This window comes from Homalodisca vitripennis, chromosome 1 (genome assembly GCF_021130785.1).
Source record: "Homalodisca vitripennis isolate AUS2020 chromosome 1, UT_GWSS_2.1, whole genome shotgun sequence".
In the NCBI taxonomy this organism is placed as follows: domain Eukaryota; kingdom Metazoa; phylum Arthropoda; class Insecta; order Hemiptera; family Cicadellidae; genus Homalodisca; species Homalodisca vitripennis.
The window spans coordinates 149263729-149289700 of NC_060207.1; the positions used below are offsets into that span (position 1 = coordinate 149263729).

Here is a 25972-nt window from a genome sequence, read left to right on the forward strand (position 1 = left end):
ATTTAAATATAAAGATTTAGCATTTTTGTACTGTATTACACAGATTTAAAATGGAATAAAACTCTCCCTTTGGAAAAAATAAAATCAAAAGTAGTGATTTTACTCTTTTAAATTCTATGATAAAATCTACAGTTATTTAGTTCAAAATAATGGGTCTTCTGTTACAACTTAATACAAAGTAATGTTCCCTTAATACTGTCAATATAATGAAAAAACCTGATTAAAAATAGTTTAAAAGTCCATTGTGATATTAAAGAAGAACTTAAACTAGAATTAATTGCATTTGTAATTCTTATATATTATATTGAGCTTTGAGATTTGCTTATTTAAATTGAAATTTAAAGATGCAATACAAATTAAAATAATTAATTTGATTAACTACACGACTATATCTATTTCCCAATATTGGAATCAACATTAGGAAAATTTGGTACTGACACAACCTTTTCTCACTAATCTGTCGGTCACAAACTCTACTAGCACGGCTACACACTATCTTTGTTCATATAGTCTACAATAACTTGAGCCTGGGAGACTCCTGAGAGGAAAGCTCCATGTGTTGTGGAAAAGTGAGTTGTATGAACAGCCTCTCCAGCTAGTAAAACGACAGGTTGCTGTAACATACACAGTAAAACACTTATAAATTTATTAATTTGTAATGCCAACCGAAAATAAATTACACTACAGATGTTGTTTTCTTTTCAACCTTCGATCTCCCACAATGACTGCCAGACACGTGGCAGGGCCGCATTCTGGGCAGTATTCAATCACGCATATTCCCCACTACAACAATAATTGTCACTGTCGAGTTTAAGTAGCTAGTTTGCACTAAGCAGCAGTCGCATAATCATTGCCGCCTCTATTGATTCTCCTGTAAAATGTGAATTAAGTTTTATTTGTTTCCTGCAAGGGAATAGTGCAGAAATCCATCAGAGAATGTGCTGTGTTTATGGAGAAAACATTATGAGTGATGGTGTTATACATGAGTGGTTTAGAAAGCCAAAGAAGTTGACCCTCTCATAATTCGATGGGAGGCTGACTTGGAACTCACATATTGAGAATACAATATCTAAAGTGACAAAGGCCCTACAGGCTTGTAAATGACCCTGGATTGAAATCCAAAATAATTAATTGGATCTATGGAACCATTATAACATCAATGATCATATATGCTTCATTAATGTGGTGGCTGAAAGTAGATATAAAAAACAGCTGCCAAGAGGCTACAGAGTCTTCAAAGGCTAGCTTGCGTAAGCATCACAGGAGCAATGAGCTCCCACCTTGGCACTAGAAGCAGTCCTGGGATACACTCCTCTGGGTCAGGAGGTGATGTGGACAGCCGCATTAAGAGCAATGAAGCTTCTGGGTACAAAGGTGATTAAGTCTACCTCCTCAGAAGGTCATATGAAAATAACACAGGGATTCCCAGAGGCTGAAATGATAAACAACATATCAGAAAGTATGTTTAAGAAATACTACTTTGAAAAACCATACATAACCTCTATTAGGGAAAAAATGAAGTAAAAAGGAGGCCTAAAGGGGTCCAGAAGTTCCATACAGATGGTTCACGCCTTGACTCTAGGGCAAGATTTGATCTATATGAACCAGGAGTTAACCTAGCTGTGCCCCTGGGAAAACACGCCCCGGTCTTCAAAGTCATGGCAATAGAATCATGCGTCAGAAGATTCATACAAATGAGTCCAAAAGGAGCAGAATATTTTATACTCTCTGACAGCTAGGCTACACTAAAGGTACTTGACGCCTGTTCATTGGACTCGAAAGCAGTTTGGGAATGCAAGAATGCTCTGGTAGAACTGGCAAAGAAGAACAGAGTACACTTGGTTGGGTGCCGATCCATGAGGGCATTTATGGTAATGAAAAACAGATACCCTCTCCAAAATAGGTACAGAGTTCTTTTTGGTAGGGCAAGAGCCAGGCTGAGGATTACCTTTCTTCTAGAGCAAAGCTCTCATAAAATATTGGGAAAAGAGGATTAGATCCTTTAACTGGAGTAGACCTCAGGATTAAGACAATAAAAAATGTTTATCTCTCCTTATGCTAAAGGGTAGGCATCTCTCCTAGATCAAAGTAAGGAGGATATAAAAATGATAGTAGGGATGTTGATAGGACATAGCCCCCCGGGTCTTAGACTGATGAATGCAGACTCTGTGGAGAAGCATAAGAATCAGCAGAAGAATATATATATATGGCTAAGTTGTCCTGTCATATCTACAATTACGAAAAAATTCCTAGACGCATATCTTTTTAGCCCCAAGGATATCAGAGAACAGGAGCCCTCAAATTTGTCATTTCGCAAAATGCGACTGCAGCTTAAATCCTAATTTCTGTGTATCAATTTAAAAATCTGAGATATAAATTTTGCTCCACATTTTACGCTAATTTCAGAAATATATAGTTTACACTTTTATTTACATAACATTATACTTATAATAGTATTTTTCCCTATTATTAGATAGTACAAACAAATAATTCCCAACACCTGAAAGTAAGATCCTAAAACAATGTATCATGCATATCTCCATTCAGAATCCAACTAAACACCAAAATAATTTAATATAGGACAGTTTCTATTGGACTTTCATGTATTTACAAAAGATATATACTGTAAATGCTTGTATTTAAACATAATGTTCGAATTCAATTGAACAAAAAGTTTGGGATAACACTTACATTTTTAGTAAGAAAACAAACATAACCAGTACAACAAAGTATGCAGCAACAACTGATCGACAACGATTAAACAAACATGTAACAAATGCTACAACTGTTGTTGTTAGCTGTCTACCGACATACTACAGTGGAACGGAATAACATTTTTAAATGAACATAGAGAACACAACATAAAAGCAATAACCAACAAAACCAGTATCGATATCTAGATTGGTTCTTCATCTTTACAGTCGTATCTCTTCTTACGCGTTCACAAGTAACAAAAACAAAAAAGTGCAAATGGACTGCATATGCGGCGATGCCAATTCAGGAAGACCACATGTACCGCATATACAGCAATTACCAGTTCTAGGGTTGTTACAATTTGTGTTATTGTAACTGTACATTAGAATGTACGTTTAAATCTATATCTTTTAAACACAATTTGTTATGTATGTACAGCACAAAATAAAGATGTTTCTGATTCTAGAAATATTCTCAGGAGAAATATTCAAGTTTGTATACTGTAAAGTAGTTTGTAAATTATTTATATAATATACGTTTTGTATCTGAATTTTAAATTTGAAGTTAGTAAAGACAGCAACAAGCTAAGGAAAAACCTTACTAATAGTTATGGTTATTATTTCATTTCAATTAAAGATCACATCAACTTTTATAGCCACAGAATATTAAACTGAAAAATAATACCAAATGGACATTTTTTTTATTTATTAATATCCTAACTTGTTTTCTAATTTTATTTAATAGTTAAGTATTATTCAATATTATAACATGTTTATTTTTCCTAAGTATAGTGGGTGTAACGGAGGATGAATGATGTATACCAAATTGAGGGGCTCACTAAACTAAGGCACGCCTTCCTGCCAGCATGGGAAAAATAGACAGCTGGTTTCTAGGGTTAATAGAACAGGTACAGTAACTGTAATCACATAATTTGATTACCTTTGCATCACTGCTGTGTTGACTGTATATGGGCTGTGCCAACGTATCAGGACCACAGCCTGTCTTGTCACACTCAGCCGTTGTATGACTATAGCCACCTCTCACAAATTTGTTGCTATGCCATTTTGATCTATTACATAAAACAAGAGCAGTATATATTAAAAATGTTTTAGTACTGATTAATTACTGCTAAAATATAAATATCCTGCAAAATCACTGCAGTTATTTGTGCACCTGAAATGGAACAGTTTTGTATCTTTAGAATTGAACAGTCAATAAAATTTGTCTCTAAGTTGTGGCAGGATCTGGCCCACTTGGTGGCCAACATCTGAGTTACACATGGATGCCTACAATATCAGCTTGAAGATATGTTTATACATTTAATCATGAGATTTTTTATTTGTAAGTGTATTTTTTACAAACTTTGACCCTTTTTTATTGAAATCATATTTTGAATTATAATTTGTAATTATTTTTCAACAGATATGTATCTAAACAATGGAAATCTAAATCGCCACACAAGATTTTTGTTCTATATTGAATCCATTGCCTAATTGTTAACACAACATACCACCCCGTATGAAATAACAACTTTCCCTAGCCACCAAGGTCAACAGTATCTGAACGTTTTTCAACTTAAAAGTGTTATCCCCTCAATTATTGTAATCTTTATGTGTGTTAAATAACTTCTCTGTCTTTCATAGTATTGTAAATTTTCATCAGTATCTTTGTTTTTTTATATGTGACCTGTCTGTAATACCTATTTTAATACAGGTAATTTATTTTAGCTTTTACGAAAATAGACAATAGTAGAATTACAAAAAAATATAAATTGAGAGTAAATGTTTTCAAACCGAAAGATATTTTGATTATTAATAGTTTTTAGAGGTTAAGTGACTGAGAAAAATTGATAGTCCTAATTTGCCTCATTATAACTATGACTGCTACGTTGTTTAAATACATTTTACACTCCATTCTGCATTAATCTGAAAGAAGTAGTGACCTTATCTGAAATGCTATCGTAATTGATTTAATCTTTGCCAATATTGTACCTGAATATTCTTTCTGGCAGTGGTATGTGAGGGTTACTCATGAATCTACGAATGACCCGCGTACAGTCCAGGGACACCTCCTGGTCAGACAGTGCTTCCATGGCCACTGCCCCCTCTCCCCCCACCCAGCCGAGTAGCACAGCTGACATGTCTGCCACAACGTCAAACCCGGACGCACACCTCACCCAACTCTGCAACACAGTGTCTTGTACTCATTAATTTTTACACACTTATTCAATTCATCTATTAATATACACACAACTCAAAATTAGGGAGGACAGAAGTACAAAGAAAAATAGTTTAAGTGATAAAGCGCAAATTGGCTGAAATATAATTCTTGAAAATTTTATAATTTGTACAAATGTCTTCTCTTTTTATAAGCCCAGGCAGTTTTGATTATATATCAATGATACCCATAATAAGACTCCTAGTTTTAAGATTTTGTCTTATTCTCTTAGCAGGTTTTACCAAAACTGAGACTGATATTATATGTTTAAGTTTAAATATATTAGTGTTATTGATATTAGAAGAGGTTTATCCTAAGCCTAAAATCATACTCACAGTGAAAGGTTGATAATTCAAAATTTTAAACTTGGAATTTGGATAATTCAAACCCTTTTTGGACAGATTTATTGTGTTAAAATGGGATGGTTAATTCAAATTTTGTTTTGGATAGATCAAAATTTTAATAATTTATGAGCTAGAATTCCTAAAAGTAAATGAGGCAACATTATGATGCAGTACAGCTGCATTAACCATAGGTATGACTTTGTTTAATGTCATATGATAATATAAAAAAAGCTCCCCTCCCTGCTATGGCTCATTGATTTACATGAATTTATAAATGTAAGTATTTTGAATGTCCTTGCAGATGTCAACGTCAGTGTCTCATCCTTTTACCACTACAAAGCTTAGCCCCTCTTCCTCACAATGTGTCTGCTTAGCCATTACTATTGCGATTCCTCTATGAAAGTGAATGCTAACGATCCACATAATTATTTTCTTTCTCTATAGTACTTTAATTTTTTATTGTTTATTACAGTATGTTAAGAATAGATTGCTTTAAATACGTATTTAGTATTAATACTTTACACACACACGCACACAAACACATCTGTATAATGTATGAAGATGTACATCAAGTAAAGTCCAAAGGCCAACCTAAAAATGAGAACATTCAATTGTAATAGCTGATGCCGGGTTTTTCCCTTTATCATTCATCTCTGCTTACAAACAACCCTTGCTTTTCTGGCTCCTTGCAGGCCAACTCCCTGACGTGACAAAAAAAGAATACTAGGTATTTCAAAAAGTTCATTGATAGTTCCAGTAGATGTACCAAGTTTTATTGCTTTACTTGTAATGGTTCGGAAATGATCAATACTGTGCAGCACTTTTTTACACCCTGTTTATATATATCATGAAATCAGTCTCTGTTAAGAGCCCTAAGACAAAATGCAAACTCAAATATCATTGAGTCAGCCGCCAACAAAACCAAAGCCCTATGGACTGTTATTAACAATGAAAGAAAAGGACAACAAGAACTCCTACCTCAAAGCCATATTGTAATCAATGACAAAGTGGTGGATAATCCAATTGAAGTTGCAGAACATTTCAACACTTTCTTCACTCAAGTTGCTGAAGCAACACTGAAACTCAGCAACCACACAGTAGGAAATCATGACAACAATGCAAACAACCAGTCCATAACAGACAACTGCCAAACTGTTTTCAACTTAAGCCCGACAAGTGACAGAGAAGTAAGAGCGGTCATCAATTCCCTTAAATCTAAACTGTCAAGTGGAATGGATGAATACTCATCAAAAATTGTAAAGCATTGTGCTGAAGAGCTAATACCACCTTTGGTCAGCATAATAAATGCATCTTTCAGCCTTGGTCAGTTTCCTGCTGCATTAAAGCAATCAAAAGTGTATCCAAAACATAAAAAAGGATCAATGACTAAAATAAAAAATTACCGTCCTATTTCACTTGTTTCAACCTTTTCTAAAATAATTGAAAAAGTAGTTCTCAATAGACTTATGACCCACCTGGAGCAGTTAAACATAGTCACTAGTTGTCAACATGGATTTCTGAAAGGTAAATCAACCACATCAGCTATCATCAACCTAATTGAATACATCATTGACCAAATAGATAAAGAACAATACATCTCTGCTCTGCTTCTTGATTACAGCAAAGCATTTGACTTTCTAGGACATGATCTCATATCAAAAAAACTTAAATCTCTAGGCATTACTGGTATAGCTAACAGTTGGTTTATGAGTTATCTCTCAGGGCGAACACAGGTAGTTGAAGTACAGAGCACTGCACATGGCCTTAAAAACACCTTTCAATCAAACCCACAACCAGTCACACACGGAGTGCCACAAGGATCAGTTCTAGGACCAGTCATCTTTGTTTTATTTGTCAATGACTTCCCAGCATACATCCAAGACCACAACACCACCTGTGTTATGTATGCTGATGACACAACACTCCTAATCAGTGATGCTACAGCAGAAGGAGTGCATACAACTGCCTGCAACTCCCTGCGCAAAGCACTGACATACTGCAGAAAAAATGACTTGGCTGTAAACCCATCAAAAACAATACAGATTAATTTTAGTAAAAGAAAAGACTACATTCCAAAAATACCTGACGTAGAAATTGAAAACCACGTTAAATTTCTAGGAGTCATCCTGGATGGAAGTCTAAACTGGACAGAGCATGTGCAAAAAAATCAGCACAGGTATATATGCTGTGCGGTGCATAAAATGGACTGGAAATTTAGAAACATCAAAAACAGCTTACTATTCACTAGTAGAAACGCACATGAGGTATGGGCTCGCTGTATAGGGTGGGTCCTGTGCTGGGAACCTCAACAGGGTGCTCATCCTACAGAAAAAAGCCATCAGAATCCTCGCTGACCTTGAACCTCAACAAAGCTGCAGGCAAGCCTTCCAAGCCCTTGGCATAAAGACTATCACTGCTCTGTACATTCAAGAAGTTATTCTACATGCTCATAGTCTGAGTCTTCAAACAGGGAAAGACTTCCACTCGTACAATACTCGTCATGCAACTAACTACGTTCTGCTCCCACATCGCACAGCAATCTTTGAAGAAAAACCATCCTACATCGGCCGGAAATTGTGGAATGCTCTACCAGATACAATGAAAGGATTGAAGAGGAATGCCCTACAAGGAAGACTGCATAACCTCCTAGTAAATCAACCTTTTTATACACTGGGTGAGTTCCTGAACGCCTGCAATGGAGAATGGAGACTACAAAAACCTCGATTTTTTGTTTCATCATAAGCTAACTTTTTGTAATAATATGTGACTCTATTACTATTCTTTAAGAATATGTCAATAAAGAAACTTGTCTATTGTCTTGTATAATTCTAATATGTGGATTTTTTTACTGGACCCTTGAGATTCAAATTATCCAAGTTCCACTACACAACAGAATGAAAAACTATGGAATATAATTATTTCATTGGTTTGAAGTTGTCATAGAGACTTAAAAAGGGACATTTGATAGGACTTTGTCTTACCTATATAAAGGGTTAAACAAAAAAACAGTCGGGATTTCACACTCTAAAATAACAGGAACTTTTCTGAAATTTGTTCAGTGATTTAAAAAAATTAGAAACACCTAAACAATGTATTGTATTACTAAATAATGGAAAATGTTAAAAATATTCTGTTACCTTCAAGAACCTTTCATCATAAACAAAGACAATACAACTTAGGACGATTGAACAGCAGCTTATAGGTTAAGTTCTATAAAATGCATTGTATATTATAATAAGTCTCCACATTACAGTAATAAACCCGGTTGTTTCCCTCCCACCGACTATTTATATTATTATTGGGGCTAGTAAAAATGTTAACTAGAAAATAATCATCTTTTGAAACAGACAATCACATGGTGATGCCTCTCTTATCAGTGAATCATAAACAGATTGTAAATGTTTTGCACTGATGGTTATAGCGACCAAGCAACACATCCGGAGCTACTTTGAACAACAGCAGTTGCTCATTCAAGTAAAGAGTGTAAAAGTTCACCTGATGGTCAGCATCTTCCTTCTCTTCACAGTTCCAGATGAGCTGGATACCTTGAAAGTCCTCAGGCCACCAGGCATTGTCGTACACAAGAAACAGCTTGTTGATGGTGTCAAAGCCCATGATGTCAATAGCCTTCAACCATCAGAATGGAATCCAATCAGACCGATTTTATGGAATTGTAAATAACAACAAAAGGTGCATACAAATTTAGGGAATTTTCTTTATGAACACATTACTTATTTTAGTATCACACTAATGTAAAGTATTTAGTTTACATAGTTAGTCTGTTCATAAAGTAAATAATATGTATCATACATTAAAAAGCTTCTACATGATGCCTCAAATATATTTTACCTGCTAAGCTGGCTTGCTGTAATTACAGAGTAGGATTATTAACTAAAGGATCCCCAATTAATGGCTGAATCATGGCATAGGTACTTTCTTTTGTTTAAAGTTAATTGATGATTTCAAGAGATAACACGATTATGAAAATTTGCCATTAAGTGATACAATAACAGAAATTGAGGTTTGGGGACTGGCATATATCCTTTTCTTCAAGTGTAAAATACTGAAACTAAATAAGTTTAAATTAAAGCATATAAAAAGTAAACTAACCAATATAATGGTGATGAGCAAAACAAAGTCAAAGCTGGAAACATAAATGCTGTAAGTCAAACAACTTTAAGTCAGTCACTGTGAGAATGATTATGAAATCCTACACCATGACACTTACCTCTGGCCTAATGTTTACACCTATAACTTTTTTTAACTTAATGTCATTGTGTGTATCAAAGTTTTATATGATGATGCAAATTTGTGTTCTAGTTAGTTATCGTTTACTTATTATTTAACTTCTGATCATTCCTTCTTATCTCATTTATAACCTTCTACCTTTTCATGTGTTTGGCAATGTAAAATCAAAGTTGCCTACTGCGTCCAACACTTTACAATTGAATGAGATGGACAATAAAGACTTATACTGCATTGGAGATATTGTGGTGCACGAGGCAAGATCAATTTGCATTTAAGTACCATTTATACAGGGGTGCTGAAAAGTCTTTAAAAGGTCTAATAGCCTCTGTACTCGTAAACGTACAAATATAAAACTTTGTACAGTTACATAGGGCATAAAAATGAACTTTTTGATGCAATCAGTAGCTCTTAACCACCTCAGGGGGATGGCTCATAAGGAGTCAGTGGAAAATCTTAAATGTAAGCATAGGTTGATGTGCATATCGTTATTAAGAGCTAGTCAAGCAAAGAAGAATACCACAAACTGCACTTCAAAAGCTTTTTCCGTTACAAAATGGTTTGTTTATTAGAAATTACAGTAAGGCATTATTTTTATAAGTTTTCTTGTCTTTATATTTACCCTTAAATCACAACAAGGAAATAACCGGCATCTTATTCATTGAGGGATCACCCAAATAGTTATTATCTAATCTGGGAATTCCTAACATTGGAACGTTTAAAGGAGAGTTCTGAAATATTGATTGTTTTCTCTATCAGTTGAACAATACCTTATATCCATTAGTAGAACAATAATAACATAAATAAGGGTTTCTCCATGCCAGGAATAAAATTACTAGCTCAGTTGCCTTTTAACAGTATTGAGCGTAGCAGCTAGTTAGTAACTCAGCATTTTACCTAATTACTCTTTTTGTCACTATGTCACTAAGCGAGAACGAATCATTTTGTTAATGATGGGTGGTTATGGCTATCACATTCAATCGTTGGAAGAGGTGCAAAATTTATTCAATGTCAATTTCCCAGATAGAAATCATATATCAAAATCTACTGCTTTTTACACAATAAAGCGTTTTGGAGAAACAGGTACTGTTGAAGATCGACCAAAATCTGGAAGGTCACAAACGGCTACAAATAAGGACAAGACGTTAGACATCTTTCAGACTTTTGTTGAAGACCCACATAGCTCTATTACGTCAGCCACATCAGCAAAGGAAATTAACCACTTTTCAGTGGGTAGAATATAAAAACAAAATCATTTTAAAGGTTATAAAATGTGCTTAGTTCACGAATAATGTGAAGACGATTTTGATCGTCATTTGGAATTTTGTGAACTTATGATGGACAGCATAAATAGAGATCAGAATCTTCCAACGAACATAGTATTTACAGATGAAGCAATCTTCATGTTGAATGGAACGGTCAATAGACACAACTACCTGTATTGGAGTGACAAAAACCCTGATTGGATAGTTAAGAAGCATACACAAGCAGAAGCATTTGACAGAGGACCCCAGCCAATTGACAACCCCACAGGCTTCGGTATTGACGGAGGGAGTCAGTCAAACCCTGACCAAAAAACTGTCCACAATATCTTTGACAGAGGACCCCAGCCAATCGACAACCCCACAGGCTTCGGTATTGACGGAGGGAGTCAGTCAAACCCTGACCAAAAAACTGTCCACAATATCTTCGACAGAGGACCCCAGCCAGTTGACAACACCACAGGCTTCGGTATTGACGGAGGGAGTCAGTCAAAAACCCTGACCAAAAAACTGTCCACGACATCTTTGACAGAGGAAACCCAGCCAGTCGACAACCCCACAGGCTTCGGTATTGACGGAGGGAGTCAGTCAAACCCTGACCAAAAAACTGTCCACAACATCTTTGACAGAGGACCCCAGCCAGTCGACAACCCACAGGCTACACCTACTGCATTTGCTCCAAGTAATGAGAAAGACGCCAGCCATCATTGTAGGTGAGACAGATGTTCATTTTTTCAACTCTATAATTAAAACAAACAGACAAAATGATCATATTATCACATATCCTTTCAGCTGCAAACCACCCTTAAATTCAAAGAAATTTTCAGAGGGCCAAACTGTAGATGACTTTTTCAATAAAAATATAACTTTTTACAAAGAACACATGGCCAAAAACTACAACATGATACCAGCCCAAAATGTTCAAAAGAATTTTTTAGAGAAACAGTGCCCAGGAAAAAAATCCAAATTGAAACAATTTCAAAAAACAAAAACCTTCATAAATTCTTTCCGGAAAACAAAGCAACTGGTTTAAAAAAACCAAACTAAGTAAACGTCCTCACAATAAGAATCACCAAGAAAAATCAAAATAGAACACATGGATGAAAAATTTTATTGTCAAATGACAATTCTTCACCAGAATGTAGATTCATTAGCAAACAAGGTAAATAGATTGAGTCACATGCTTGAGAACACAAATCCTGGTCTGGTAATTCTTACTGAACACGGATTAAAAAATGAACATCTTGAAAATACCAGAAATCCCAAATTATGATCTCATAGCAGGTTTTTCCAGGGACACACATAAGAAAGGAGGAGTTGCCCATTTATAAGAACAATACATTTGGATATAAAATAGAACCAATCATTGCAAAACCATCAATAGAAATGGTGTGTGAAACGCAACTAGTTGCTATCTCAGAGGGACAGGAATGCACTTATGTCTTGGGAATCTACAGGCCACCTGGAGGAGATCTTGACGTAGCCCTTGACCATGTATCTGACATTTTGGACACTGTACCTGTATGGAAGTCACGTATTATAATCATGGGGGATATAAATATCGATTGTCTAAAACAAGATAGGGACAACGCAAAGCTAACTAATACTTTGGCAGCATACAATATTCACCGTTTACAACTCCCACCTACCAGAGAGACAAATACTACATCTTCATCCATAGACTGTGTATGTAGTAATATCACTCCTCAAGAAATCAATGTCTCTACATTCACTACTGGGATTTTCTGATCATAAAGCACAGCTAAGCTCAATCTACAAGTGTTCAGCTCCTCTGCCCATTGTAAATTCAGAAAGAAGGCACTTAAACAAGAAAAATTTGGACCACCTAAAAGAAATTCTCCGCGATCAGGAAATGGGATGAAATCATAAATACAGAAAATGTAAACACAGCGTACAAAAAACTTAGTGACATCCTCACCTCAGCAATGAACACAGCCTGCCCTTACAAAAAATCTAGATCCAAACAAAGGCATAACTTTAGAAGCATGCCAGACCCTGTTGCTAACAGACTTCAAAAAGACTTTCTTGAGGCTCTTGAGCAAGAAAAATTAAGACCTGGGGTTGAGGCAAAAAGATTAACAGCAGAAAGGAAAAAAGCATATGATTTGAGATTGAAATTTTGTAGAAGACAAGCAAAGTGCCGACTTTATTAACAATGCTGATAACAAGCCTAAAGCGATCTGGGACACCATAAACAGTGAACGACAAAAAAAATGCACGGAATCAGCAATTGAAACTGGTAAGTTGACGGAAAGAAAACTCAGAATCCACTCCAAATAGCAGAACACCTAAATATTTATTTCACAACTGTAGCGGAGAAAACACTGAAAGAAGCTGGTCAAAATCTTGACCTCACTGACAACCAAATGGACATAATCAACAATGTTTCTGATTTTAAGTTCGAAATGACAAATCTAACCGAGGTTGAAAAAACAATTCTTTCACTGAAATCAAAACCCTCAGCTGGAATTGACGATATATCATCCACTGTATTGAAATATATAGTCGAAGAAATCAGGCTTCCATTGACAAACATAATTAACAAGTCTCTCTTACAAGGCATTTTTCCAGACGATCTTAAAGTAGCTAAGGTTATCCCGATAAATAAACAAAAGACATGCAAAGTTGCAAGTGATTATAGACCGATATCTCTTATATCCTACGATTTCTAAAATAATTGAAAAAATTGTTTTAACAAGATTGATGAGACACCTCTATTCTAACAATCTCTTATCTGAACACCAACACGGCTTCCTACCTGGAAGATCCACCACTACAGCCATCATAAGTTTTGTTGAAGGTGTAATAGACCAGTTGGAAGAAGGAAACTTGACCACAGCTTTGTTCTTAGATTTTTCTAAAGCATCTTGACAGTCTGGGACATAACTTGCTCATTAAAAAAGCTTAAAAACATTGGGAATTCACAATACAGAAGAAAGGTGGTTTTCAAGCTACTTGAAAAAATAGAACTCAATTGGTTGAGATCAAATATACAGTGAACAACACAACTTACCATGCAAGATCTGATCAACTTCCTATCAGTAGAGGGGTTCCTCAAGGATCCGTCCTTGGACCAGTACTCTATATACTGTTCACTAATGACTTACCCAATCATCTCAGTGAGTATGCCTCTTCTACAATGTATGCAGACGATACTGCTTTGATGTTGGCAGAAAAGCAAACCTGATAATTTAGACTGTAGGGCCTTCATTGCTTTAAATGTAGCCAAAACAATACTGTCATGTTAACAACTTGGCACTAAACGAAGGAAAAACAAAGCAAGTACTGTTTAGTAGAGCACAAAATGAAAATGCTGGACTCCCCGATGTTAGAGGTGGAGGAAGAAACTAAGTACTGGGAATTATTGTAGACAGTGCTCTATCTTGGACACACCTCATGTTGATTTGGTCTGCAAAAAAATTGAGTACTGCCCTGTATGTGCTCAAAAGAGTTAGAGCTGTCACAGACCTCGCAACAGCTAAAGTTGCTTAATTCTCACTATTTGAATCCCACATAAGATATGGACTGCTTGTTTGGGGTGGATCAACTGCAGGAAATCTGAATAGAGTCCTAATAATGCAGAAAAAGGCTGTGAGAGTGCTAGCAAGCTTGGGACCAAGAGACACTTGTAGAAGTGCCTTTAAAGACCTTGGTATCCAAACTGTTACTGCTTTGTTTATCTTTCAGTCCATCAATCACATTCTCACAAGCAATGCTGAAAGATTCATTGACATCCATACCCACAACACCAGAAACACAGTAAATTTCAACCTTCAATCTCACAGACTTGCAATGTTTGCCAAAAAACCTTCCTATGCAGGAGCAAAATTTTTCAATCTACTGCCAAGACATCTCAAAGAAGAGAAGAGACTATCCCATATCAGGACACGTCTCACCACCCTGGCTGGCCGACAAGACATTCTACTCCGTTGAAGAATTTTCAAATTGGAGAGATTTGTCAACCTAATTTATAATTACTTTTATCTATTTGACACATATTCTGTACTCTATGTTCACGAATAAAGTTTGCTTTGACTTTGACTTTGACTTTGACAATGGCCATAAAAATTAAATGTTTGGGCTGGAATATTTGGAGGCCAGGTGGTAGGACCATTTGTTATTGAAGGGAACTTAAACTCTGATCAATATTTAACAATGCTTCAAAACTAAATAATTCCTGCCTAGCAGAATATTGCTGGTGATGACTTTGGAAGAGTGTGGTACCAACATGAAAGAGCACGTCCTCACTTTGGTTTAGAAGTAATACAGCTTTTAAACCATGTGTTCCCAGGTAAATATATTGGCTGACACGATCTCTGGATTAATCACCTCTTGTTTCTTTTTCTGAGGTAATTTGAAAGATGAAATTTACTGAACCAAACTAAAAGATTTGCTACAGCTGAGACACCGATTGTAAAAGGAACTGCGTGTAATCCAGTAGATGTAATAAAAAACACATTGTCAGCGTTTTATCATCGGCTGGGATATTACCAAGAAGCTGAGGGGAAACAATTTGAACACATACTATGACAATCTAGACAAGTATTTTGTGTTGTTATTGTTACTAACAATTAACAATTGTTAATGTGAAATTTAACTAATTAAAGCAACTCCCTGCATTTTCTCCTGAATGTACAGTTTACTTTGAAAATCTTTGAACCGTCACCATTTTGTAACGAATAAAGCTTTTGAAGTGCGGTTTGCTGCATACTTCTTTGCTTGACTAGCTCTTTAAAATGATGTACATATCAATCTATGCTTACATTAAACATTTTCTACTGACTCCTCCTGGAGCATTACCATAGCAGAATAGCAGGTCACTGAATACATCTTAAAATAGATATTTGAGTACAGTACTAATGTATGAAGTTTTGTAGCTTCATCTGATATGGTTACAATAAAATGAAACCATTCTTGAACTAGCACATAAGATCATTATTGAAACTTTCAAGTGCTACCATTTTGTTTATGATTAACCTTTTGAGGTCTAGTTTGCAGCATGATGTTCTACTATTAATTAGTTGATTAATTTAAGGGTGAATATAAAGACAGAAAAATTATTAAAATAATGGCTTACTGTAACTCCTAATAAAGGAACCATTTTGTAACGGAAAAAGACTTTGAAGTGTGGTTTGTGGTATTCTTCTTTGCTTGACTAGCCCTTTATAACAATGTGCACATCGACCTATGTTTACATTTAAAATTTTCCACCGACTCCTTACGAGCCATACTCCTGAGGTGGTTTAGAGCTACTGATTTCATCAAAAAGTTCAATTTTTATGCCATATGTCACTGTACAAAGTTTTGTTTGTATGTTTACAAGTACAGAAGATATTAGACAGTTTCAAGAGATTTCAGCACCCATGTATGTCTGGCAATAATTAGTTGTGTCAAGATAAAAAATATGACCAACTGATTATATTCACTGGTGGTGTGTTCACTGAAAAATTTATGATTTTATATATTTACTTAATATATAGATATAACTAATTATATAGATAAACTATATAATTAGTTTATATACAGTTTTTCAAACAAAATACAACAGCAAAATGTTTTAGCGATTGGTAATTTGTGTGCTGTTGATCAGCTGTACTGGAAGTAAACATGCTCCAATGCACAAACATAAATGTAGAATATATTCATTTGAAGACAAATAACTATGGTTAACTACCATGAACGTTTCTATTAACTGTTCCTTGCCAGACAACAATAATGTTCATGTAACAAAGAACTCGTATTGGCTCAAGCATTTCCGTTTGCCTTTGTGATACCATGCCAATATCAATCGACCATCACAACAGAAAGATATGACTGAAGCAATAAATATGGCTATTTACCAGCTGAAATGATTCATTGTCTATTAATTTAGTATAAGTAAGATTTTACCTGCTGCCGCCAGCAAACAAAGTGGTGGAATATATCATGACTGTACAAAATGAGTAAAGTGGCAAATTTCAACGCATTTTATTGTCGAATTCCGTTGATCGAATGTAGAATCCCATTGATCGATTTTTGAATACAAATTCTTTTTAAGATGGTTTGGCTACGATATTGCTATGTTATACCATTCACTAGGTATTATTAGGTCTTTAAAATTGAATTTCTTGAAATTTTCTACAAACAAAATTGTCACACAAGAATAATATTTTTGTAATATGTTCAAACTCATTTCCATTATTTTGTAAAATTCAAGTATATTTCCTGTTGATTCTTGGACAAAAAGAATTCAACCATAAATCTCGATCTCCCGGAACTCTGATAAGTAGCTACCTTGTCAGTAATGTTGCCCTTGTTCATCAATGTTGTTCAGCCTTGTGCTGCTACTTGGGATTATTTTAAAGTATTCTTATACCAAATATTCAATATACCACTCCATTGATAGTGTGGCAATCATTTGTTATTCTAGTTTTAATTTGTGTTACTAGCTCACACGAATATTAGAATTATTTCCAGCTTGCTATACACAAAGTTTACTAAGAACATTATTTTTACAGTTTTACCATTGTTATGTACTACAAATATGGCAGGTGCAAAATTTAAATGAAAACCAAAATTCTTATATCATTCACTTAATCTTCATAAGATTATTAGTTTTATAATACAACAAAATTACAGAGAATTTAATAAACTTTACAATAAATAATATGCATCAGTTTTGTTTAGATAAAGTGGTTAAAATTAGAAAAATATTGATAATTGTTTTATGCAGTAGAGCGGGCAAATTTATTTAGCTCAGCAGTTTTAGAAGTGTGCCTCAGTAATTCACCTGGGAGAAGATTAAAGAATGATTATACTTAAAATATATACTAAATTAAAAACAGAATTATATAAAACTCAAATGACTGAGAGAGTTATGTCATATTAAAATAGTGGAATGTTTATCATTTATACTGTTATTTAACAGACAATTTTCTAACTTATTTATCCATGCATACCTTTCCAATATCAATAGGGAGTGAAGGATGAAACAAAGTTCTATGATTCTCCTTCAGATATCCAAGAGAACTTGTAACTATCACGTGACTGGCTGAATATTCTCTTCCATCTTCACATACAACCTGCACACAAAATAATTTATTAAGGAGAAATACATTTCATGATTGAATTTTTATCATTTTTAAACAGTTAAAAACTCTTACAAATAACTAGCATATATCGTAAACTTACTTAAGCTTACAGAACTGGTGTCATAAAATATTACAAGTTTTACAGTTCATGCTTTGTTAAACCATTTTTAGCACAACTAAAGCATAGAAGTTTTTTGGTATAGCTGAGGAGAACTATCTACAGTCAACAGATATTAAACAGAAATTTTCAGTAATAAACCGATAAAAGTGAACATTGAAGAACCCAATAGAACATAAGAATGTAAGAAAAAGGTACAACACAGATGGATGTATTGCCCTTTTACAATTTGATTTCAAAATCAATACAGTTAGTTCTTCCGTGGATCAAGAGGCATCATGTTGTACAATTTGTAAATAGTAAAGTAAACTGTGGCACATAGTTTTCTATTGCTTTACTGCAATTACCCTTGAAAAATAGGCTCCCAGAGACAATATGCAAATTGAGTAATTTGTTTTCGTTCACATCCGGGCCCTCAATAGTTGCAGAAACCGTGGCTTGTGGATGGGGGGAGGGGGTGAAATAGTTGTTTGTCGAATTGCTTATCTGTTTAAGTAACTTATGAACAAGTGATACGTGATATGCACTGCTACTGACCTGACCTTACCTTGACTGCTACTGAATAATAACTATAATACCTAGTATTCCCAGGGAATTTTAGAAATATATATATATATATATATATATATATATATATGTTTTGATTTCAATATATTATAGAAAACCAATATATTGAAGTACTAAACAAGTCAATTGAGGACAGCAGAAGTTTAACTAGAAGCTAATTAATAAAAAATGTGTGAAAGGTATTTTATTTTAATTATTTCTTTTGAATATATTTTTTACAACTGGTTTTTAATTTTGATTTATTTAATTCATTAAAAGTTCTTATTGAAAAGTGTTAAAATTTTAATTTAATTTTATTTTGATAACAAAATCAAGTGAAGTTTATTTTATTAGCAAGTAATAAAATCCACGAATATAATTTTATACTTTTTAGCACTGGGTAAAACATACAAGTGTCAAGTCTCTAGGATCTTTCTACCGAGAGTTATCACACAGATGAATGGAGAACAGATGCATTTAACCTTTTAATGACCAATATTACCAAACAGCAATTAATGTGGCTTCTTCATTATATGCTAACCAAAGCAAGGTTTTCATTGTTTTAACAATACTTTAACACAAAGTGAACTGGAAAATGATGACTAGCACATAAACAGTTTCACTCTCACAGACAACTAGACTATATAAATTAAAGATGCCAGACACAAAAATTCAAGATTTAATATGCTTACCGAGATTAAAAGAAATTTGCTTTCTCATCTTCCAGTTGCTAATGAGGTCAAAACTGATTGTGAATTATTGGTATTGACTTTTTGAGACTGGTGCAATTCAGGTTGTATCCAATAACAGTTGTAACATTTGTACTATACACTGGAGTAAGTAGGACATAACACATTTTTAACAAAAATATATTTTATATTTACTGTATTTATGAAGTGTATTGATGACAAAATAATTTAACTCATATAAACCCACAGGGTCTTTTCTATACTCAACCTATACAACATCATCAAGACGCTTTATTTTGTAATACTTACATTATGTACAGATAGAGATTATTAGTCTCGAGCTAGAGTATTAGATAGAGATTATTTAACATCGACCTACTTAAAACTGATACAATTACCGACTCTTACCTGAATTGTTTACTGGGCGCTGGACTTACTCAGTGCAGTGACAAACCTACCAGAGTGACACATAATACATCTACTTGCATTGACCACATTTTTGTTCGTTTTCACGATATGAGAGGTGTTAAAGCCGCTGTTGTTCATTCATATGTCACGGACCACTACAGTACTGCACTGACTATCTCTTCTACTGATAACATAAATACTGACACTATTACAGAGAACCGTAGTCGCACCTACATTGACCACGCACTTTTAACTAGACATATATCACAAACCGACTGGAGCCCGATTCTTGATAATTATGATGTTAATCAGTCTTCAGCTTATTTTACTACTACATTGAGCAGCTGTATTGAAGCCTCTAGAAAAACAAGCAATCATTGTTCGTCAAGATTAAAAAAAATAAAGCCTTGGATAAATTCGGAATTAATTAAACTCATTCGTAAGAGAGACAAATTAAGTAAAAAACTAAAAAAACAACCATTCAATTTATTACTGATAAATACATTTCGATCCTTGCGACATACATTGAACCAAGACATCAAAAAAGCAAAAAAAGATTATTATAGGGGGAAAATAAATGAGTCGAGCAGAAATCCAAAATCGTTTTGGGAAATTATTAACGACCTGTCTGGTAGACATAACCACAAAGAATCGTTCCCTTTCGAGAAATACCTACCTGGCTCTTCAAATGACTTGAATTTAAAATTGCAAATTTCTAATGATTTTAATTCCTTTTTCACGTCTGTGGGCTCTAGGTTAGCCGGCTCACTCAACTCTGGAGGGGCTCCGGTCATCAACGACGCAGACTATTCACTTGACTCTAACTTTACTTTCAATACTGTCACTCAACTCGACATAGTACGTTACGCCATGGGTCTTCGCGGAGGGTCGGCACCTGGTCATGATGGTATCTCGGCCTTCGTTCTTAAGGATAATATACATTTAATCTGCGCACCTCTCTTGCACATTGTAAACCTGAGCTTGACTTCGGGTGTTTTTCCGGATAATTTAAAATTAGCAAAAATTATTCCACTGCATAAATCCAATGACTTCACAGACATGAATAATTATCGTCCAATTTCTTTGTTAAGTGTTGTAGCTAAGATCATAGAAAAAATTGTCAAAGACCAACTTGTTTTATATCTCCAACAGTTTCAAATTATTTGCAATTCTCAATATGGGTTTAGAAATGACAAAGACATATCTGATGCTTTATTTCACATTAACACAGGTATAAATGAGGCAATATCGAATAATAAACGTAGTATGCTAATTTTTTTAGATTTAAAAAAAGCTTTTGATTCAGTTGACAGAAACTGTTTGTTACGAAAACTTGAGTTCATCGGGGTGCGGGGTAGCGCCCTCGCGTGGTTCCGTAGCTATTTCACAGATAGGCTACAGATTGTCTCGCTAGGCGAGGTGTCAAGCGATGTTCTGCCAGTGGACTACGGCGTAGTCCAGGGTTCGAATCTTGGCCCTGTTCTTTTCTTAATTTATATTAATAATATTTCAAAGCTACAAACCAATGGTAAATTAACTTTATTTGCAGACGACACTCTTATTTTCATTACTGGTTCAACGTGGAAGGAGGTAAAAAACAAGGCAGAATCAGACCTTTTCTTACTAAAAAATTGGCTTGACCAAAATATTTTATCCTTAAATATATCAAAAACCAAATTCATGCCTATTTCGTTACGTAAAACAACTGATTACCAACTCGATAATTTAAAAATTCATGTCTGTGGAAGTCCCTTTAATAACGCGTGCTTTTGCAGTGAAATAAACAAAGTGTATTCGTATAAATACCTAGGAATTTTATTTGATTCAAATATGAAGTGGACTGAACATGTACAATTCTTAAAAAATAAATTACGGAAATATATCTTTGCTTTTAATTAGCTTAGTGAAATATTAGAAGAAAAAGAAATTAAAATGGCCTATCATGCTTATATTCAGTCTTTGTTATCGTTTGGTATTATTGCATTTGGAGGAGCTTATAAAACAATTTTACAACCGCTTTGTGTAATTCAAAAATCTATTCTTAAAGTAGCCTTTAAAAAACATCGGAGATATCCAACTGATAATCTTTTCTCAGAAATTGGTGTCCTAACAATTCGTCAGTTGTTTGTAAAATTTATTTTAGTTCATATGTATAAACACTCAGAAAACATTTTCGAAAGAATATCACATCCTCATAACACCCGCTTCTCTGAGAATGTTGGTATAGTTGTTCCGCAATATGTTAAAACCTTTTCCAAAACAAACTGCTTTTACTTATCTCAAATTATTTATCGTAATATGTGTCAAAAATACCAGAACGTTGATTTGCTCAATTTACCCTCTCTCTTTATTTTCAAAAAGCAAGTGACAGAGTGGCTTATTGCGCTGAGTTCGGAGGACACCGAGGCTGTTATCTCTCTGGGCCGGCTTGACCGTTGACCTCACAACATAACATAACACAATACAATACACTCTCACCGACTCACTTACTGTACCCCTCCCCCACATACCATCACCAATTATTAATAGGCACAAGTTCTTTCAGACATAATTAGAATGAGATAGTTATATATTACATATTAGACAGTTCCAAGCTGAAACCCAGACTTACTTTTTCTAAATTATAATAAACTATGTTTATCATTGTTATTTTATTTATTTTTTATTGTTTCTTTCTTTTTTTTTAATCGTAATATGTTAGTTAAACTTTCTTTTAACTTCTTCATTATCATTTCCCATATTATTAACTTAGCTCACACTGCAACTTAGTCTACGCACAGGCTCTTGCCCATGTAGACTATTTCCTTTTTTTTATTATATCAAGGTGTTTTTAGTTATAATTAGTTACACTTATTTTAAGATTATTAATTTAAAAAATTAATCAACAATATGCTTATTTTTTCTTTTCTTTCTTTAGGTATGCACCATGTATATACTTGTGGTTGGGAATAAAACGATATTTCATTCATTCATTCATTCATTCATTCATTCATTCATTTCATTCATTCATAGTTAAAAATTATACTAGATTGAATTCACAATTAATTAAAAATTAATAATAAGAAAACATATTGAAATACTGTTTAATTTTTTTCAATTAAAAGGCTTATTGATTCAATAAACAATATCTTCAATTAATTGTTCTGTAACAAGATTTCAGCATCAGTTCAAATATTTTAATGTTTCAAACCAGAAAAGATAAAAATACTACAAGTACCTTGACTGGTGTCAGCTCGCAAGAGTAGTCAATAAATTTGACGTGACAGGAAGTGCGCAAAGCTCCTTGAGGCAATCGCCCAACTAGACTTTCAACCAAAGAACAGTAGCCATGGTGGAAGTTGTTGTAATCAGTGCCTCCAGTGTACTGGTACTGTCCCCACGCCTTCGCAGACAAGCAGTTCAGTCTGGTGCACGAGTTGTCTATCATCTGGAACCTAAAAAACACTCATATTAATCATGATAGAAGTTGTAATCAGTGCCACAAGTGAATTGGTACTGTCTCCACAACTTCACAGACAAGCAGTTCAGTCTGGTGCACAAGTTGTCTATCATCTGGAACCTGACAAACAGTCATATTAATCATGATAGAAGTTGTAATCAGTGCCACAAGTGAATTGGTACTGTCTCCACACCTTCACAGACAAGCAGTTCAGTCTGGTGCACGAGTTGTCTATCATCTGGAACCTGACAAACAGTCATATTAATCATGATAGAAGATGTAATCAGTGCCACCAGTGAACTGGTGCTGTCACCATGCCTTCGCAGACAAACAGTTCAGTCTGGTGCACGAGTTGTCTATCGTCTGGAACCTGACAAACAGTCATATTAATCATGATAGAAGATGTAATCAGTGCCACCAGTGAACTGGTGCTGTCACCATGCCTTCGCAGACAAACAGTTCAGTCTGGTGCACGAGTTGTCTATCGTCTGGAACCTGACAAACAGTCATATTAATCATGATAGAAGATGTAATCAGTGCCACCAGTGAACTGGTGCTGTCACCATGCCTTCGCAGACAAACAGTTCAGTCTGGTGCACGAGTTGTCTATCGTCTGGAACCTGACACACACTCATATTAGTCATGAAATAAGTTGTAATCAGTGCCACCAGTGAACTGGTGCTGTCACCATGCCTTCGCAGACAAACAGTTCAGTCTGGTGCACGAGTTGTCTATCGTCTGGAACCTGACAAACAGTCATATTAATCATGATAGAAGATGTAATCAGTGCCACCAGTGAACTGGTGCTGTCACCATGCCTTCGCAGACAAACAGTTCAGTCTGGTGCACGAGTTGTCTATCGTCTGGAACCTGACAAACAGTCATATTAATCATGATAGAAGATGTAATCAGTGCCACCAGTGAACTGGTGCTGTCACCATGCCTTCGCAGACAAACAGTTCAGTCTGGTGCACGAGTTGTCTATCGTCTGGAACCTGACAAACAGTCATATTAATCATGATAGAAGATGTAATCAGTGCCACCAGTGAACTGGTGCTGTCACCATGCCTTCGCAGACAAACAGTTCAGTCTGGTGCACGAGTTGTCTATCGTCTGGAACCTGACAAACAGTCATATTAATCATGAAATAAGTTGTAATCAGTGCCACCAGTGAACTGGTGCTGTCACCATGCCTTCGCAGACAAACAGTTCAGTCTGGTGCACGAGTTGTCTATCGTCTGGAACCTGACAAACAGTCATATTAATCATGATAGAAGATGTAATCAGTGCCACCAGTGAACTGGTGCTGTCACCATGCCTTCGCAGACAAACAGTTCAGTCTGGTGCACGAGTTGTCTATCGTCTGGAACCTGACACACACTCATATTAGTCATGAAATAAGTTGTAATCAGTGCCTCCATTGTAGTAGTACAGTACCCATGCTTTTGCAGGCAAGCACTTCAGTTTGATATATGAGTTGTCTATCATCTTGAATCTGACAATTGATTACATGCCAAAACAATTGAATTAAATTTCAATCTTTATAGAGTTTTGCAGTTAGGTGAGGTTATGCTGAATGTAACATAAGAATATTGAATGATTTAATTTAGAACAATTTACTTATTTGAACCATTTTTATTTATATAAAGTATACAACAATAATTCAGGTATTATTCCACTATATACAATTACCTCACATGCCAGTCAAAAAGATCAATTTTCTCCTTTTGTACATCGGGTGGGTCATTGCAGGCTTTCATATACTGATTGAATTTCTGATTGAGATACACTCCGACTGACTCAGGAACATTGGTCTCATTGACAAACCGACAACAATCTTCTAGGATTTCTCCCACCACGCCTGCCACCTCCTGGACCACAGCCAAGGATATCTGCTCACCATCAGGCTTCAGGTACAGGCCTGCAACCGTTCAACATACATAACTACAAATTATTTTGTTAATAATGTACACACTTGGGAAAACAGCACCATGAGAAAAAATATCCAAACAGAAAACTAATTAGCAAAGAATTTGATACTAATAGGAATCAGTTTAGAAATTTTCCAGTTTTATCAAAATAACGAACACCCCAGGGCTTGAATCCAATGTGTCAAATTTGTTTTTAAATTTGAATTTTTAAATATTGAATACAAATTTTGGTCACATAAAAATAAAAATGCATGTAAGCTATGGCTGTCCTGTAGGCACTACACACAAACTCCTTTCAGATAGAATGGACCATCTGTGAATCTGTTAGAATTGATTTTTAACGCATAGTATAAAATAGTTTTTCACATAAGACAGATGCAGACCTCGAGTTTGCCTGACACCCATATTTAGAAACTATCTGACTAACTTAAAATTTGGCCATAGATCTAGATTATAAGTAAATTTTTATGTTAATATTTGAAAGTGATCCCATTCAAGCAAAGCAATGCAAACACATGGAATGTTTAAAAAAAATTCATTTATATATATATATATAAAAAAATATTAAGAGGCAGTTTGCTTGGTCATGATACAGACCACGTTATGTTTCCACACATAACGTAAAGCAATGGTGGGAATGGTTGATTCAACAAGAATGTTAAAATCAGCTCCACTTCACCTTCCACTTAGTCTGAAGTATAATGCTGTGACAGATTTGACTCCTGGAATCTGGAATCAACATCCATCTGAAGAGATCCAAAACAGTGGGCGACGAAGAAGATCAAAAAACTCTTTACGTCGTTTTGACATCAGAGACACCTGGACTAGAAACAATTGTAATCAAGATGAAGTGGTGTTCTCATTATCTCATCAGGTATATAATTGAGTGCACTACGATCCACCGTGAGTTGAGATCGTCTCAGAAATATTGTAGTACCTTATTGGCATACATTGAAACTGCAAAATTTGTCAAGATATTCTGTTGTCA

The 25972-nt window shown here is 34.9% G+C and overlaps 1 protein-coding gene across 2 annotated transcripts in view; it reads right to left on the reverse strand.

Moving 5' to 3' along the window:
* Positions 1-287: 287 nt before the first annotated feature.
* Positions 288-25972, reverse strand: part of LOC124373752 (peroxisomal N(1)-acetyl-spermine/spermidine oxidase-like) — an 87712-nt gene continuing 62027 nt past the window's right edge. Inside the window, exons 13-19 of one of the 2 annotated variants that reach the window (XM_046832098.1) lie at positions 24746-24974; positions 22832-23048; positions 17722-17844; positions 8751-8882; positions 4686-4876; positions 3634-3763; positions 288-614 (exon numbers count right to left, since the gene is read on the reverse strand). In XM_046832098.1, the coding sequence (XP_046688054.1) occupies positions 486-614; positions 3634-3763; positions 4686-4876; positions 8751-8882; positions 17722-17844; positions 22832-23048; positions 24746-24974 (1151 nt within the window). In that variant the 3' untranslated portion in view covers positions 288-485. The remainder of the gene's footprint in view (positions 615-3633; positions 3764-4685; positions 4877-8750; positions 8883-17721; positions 17845-22831; positions 23049-24745; positions 24975-25972) is intronic. The other variant, XM_046832103.1, reaches the window with a different exon arrangement.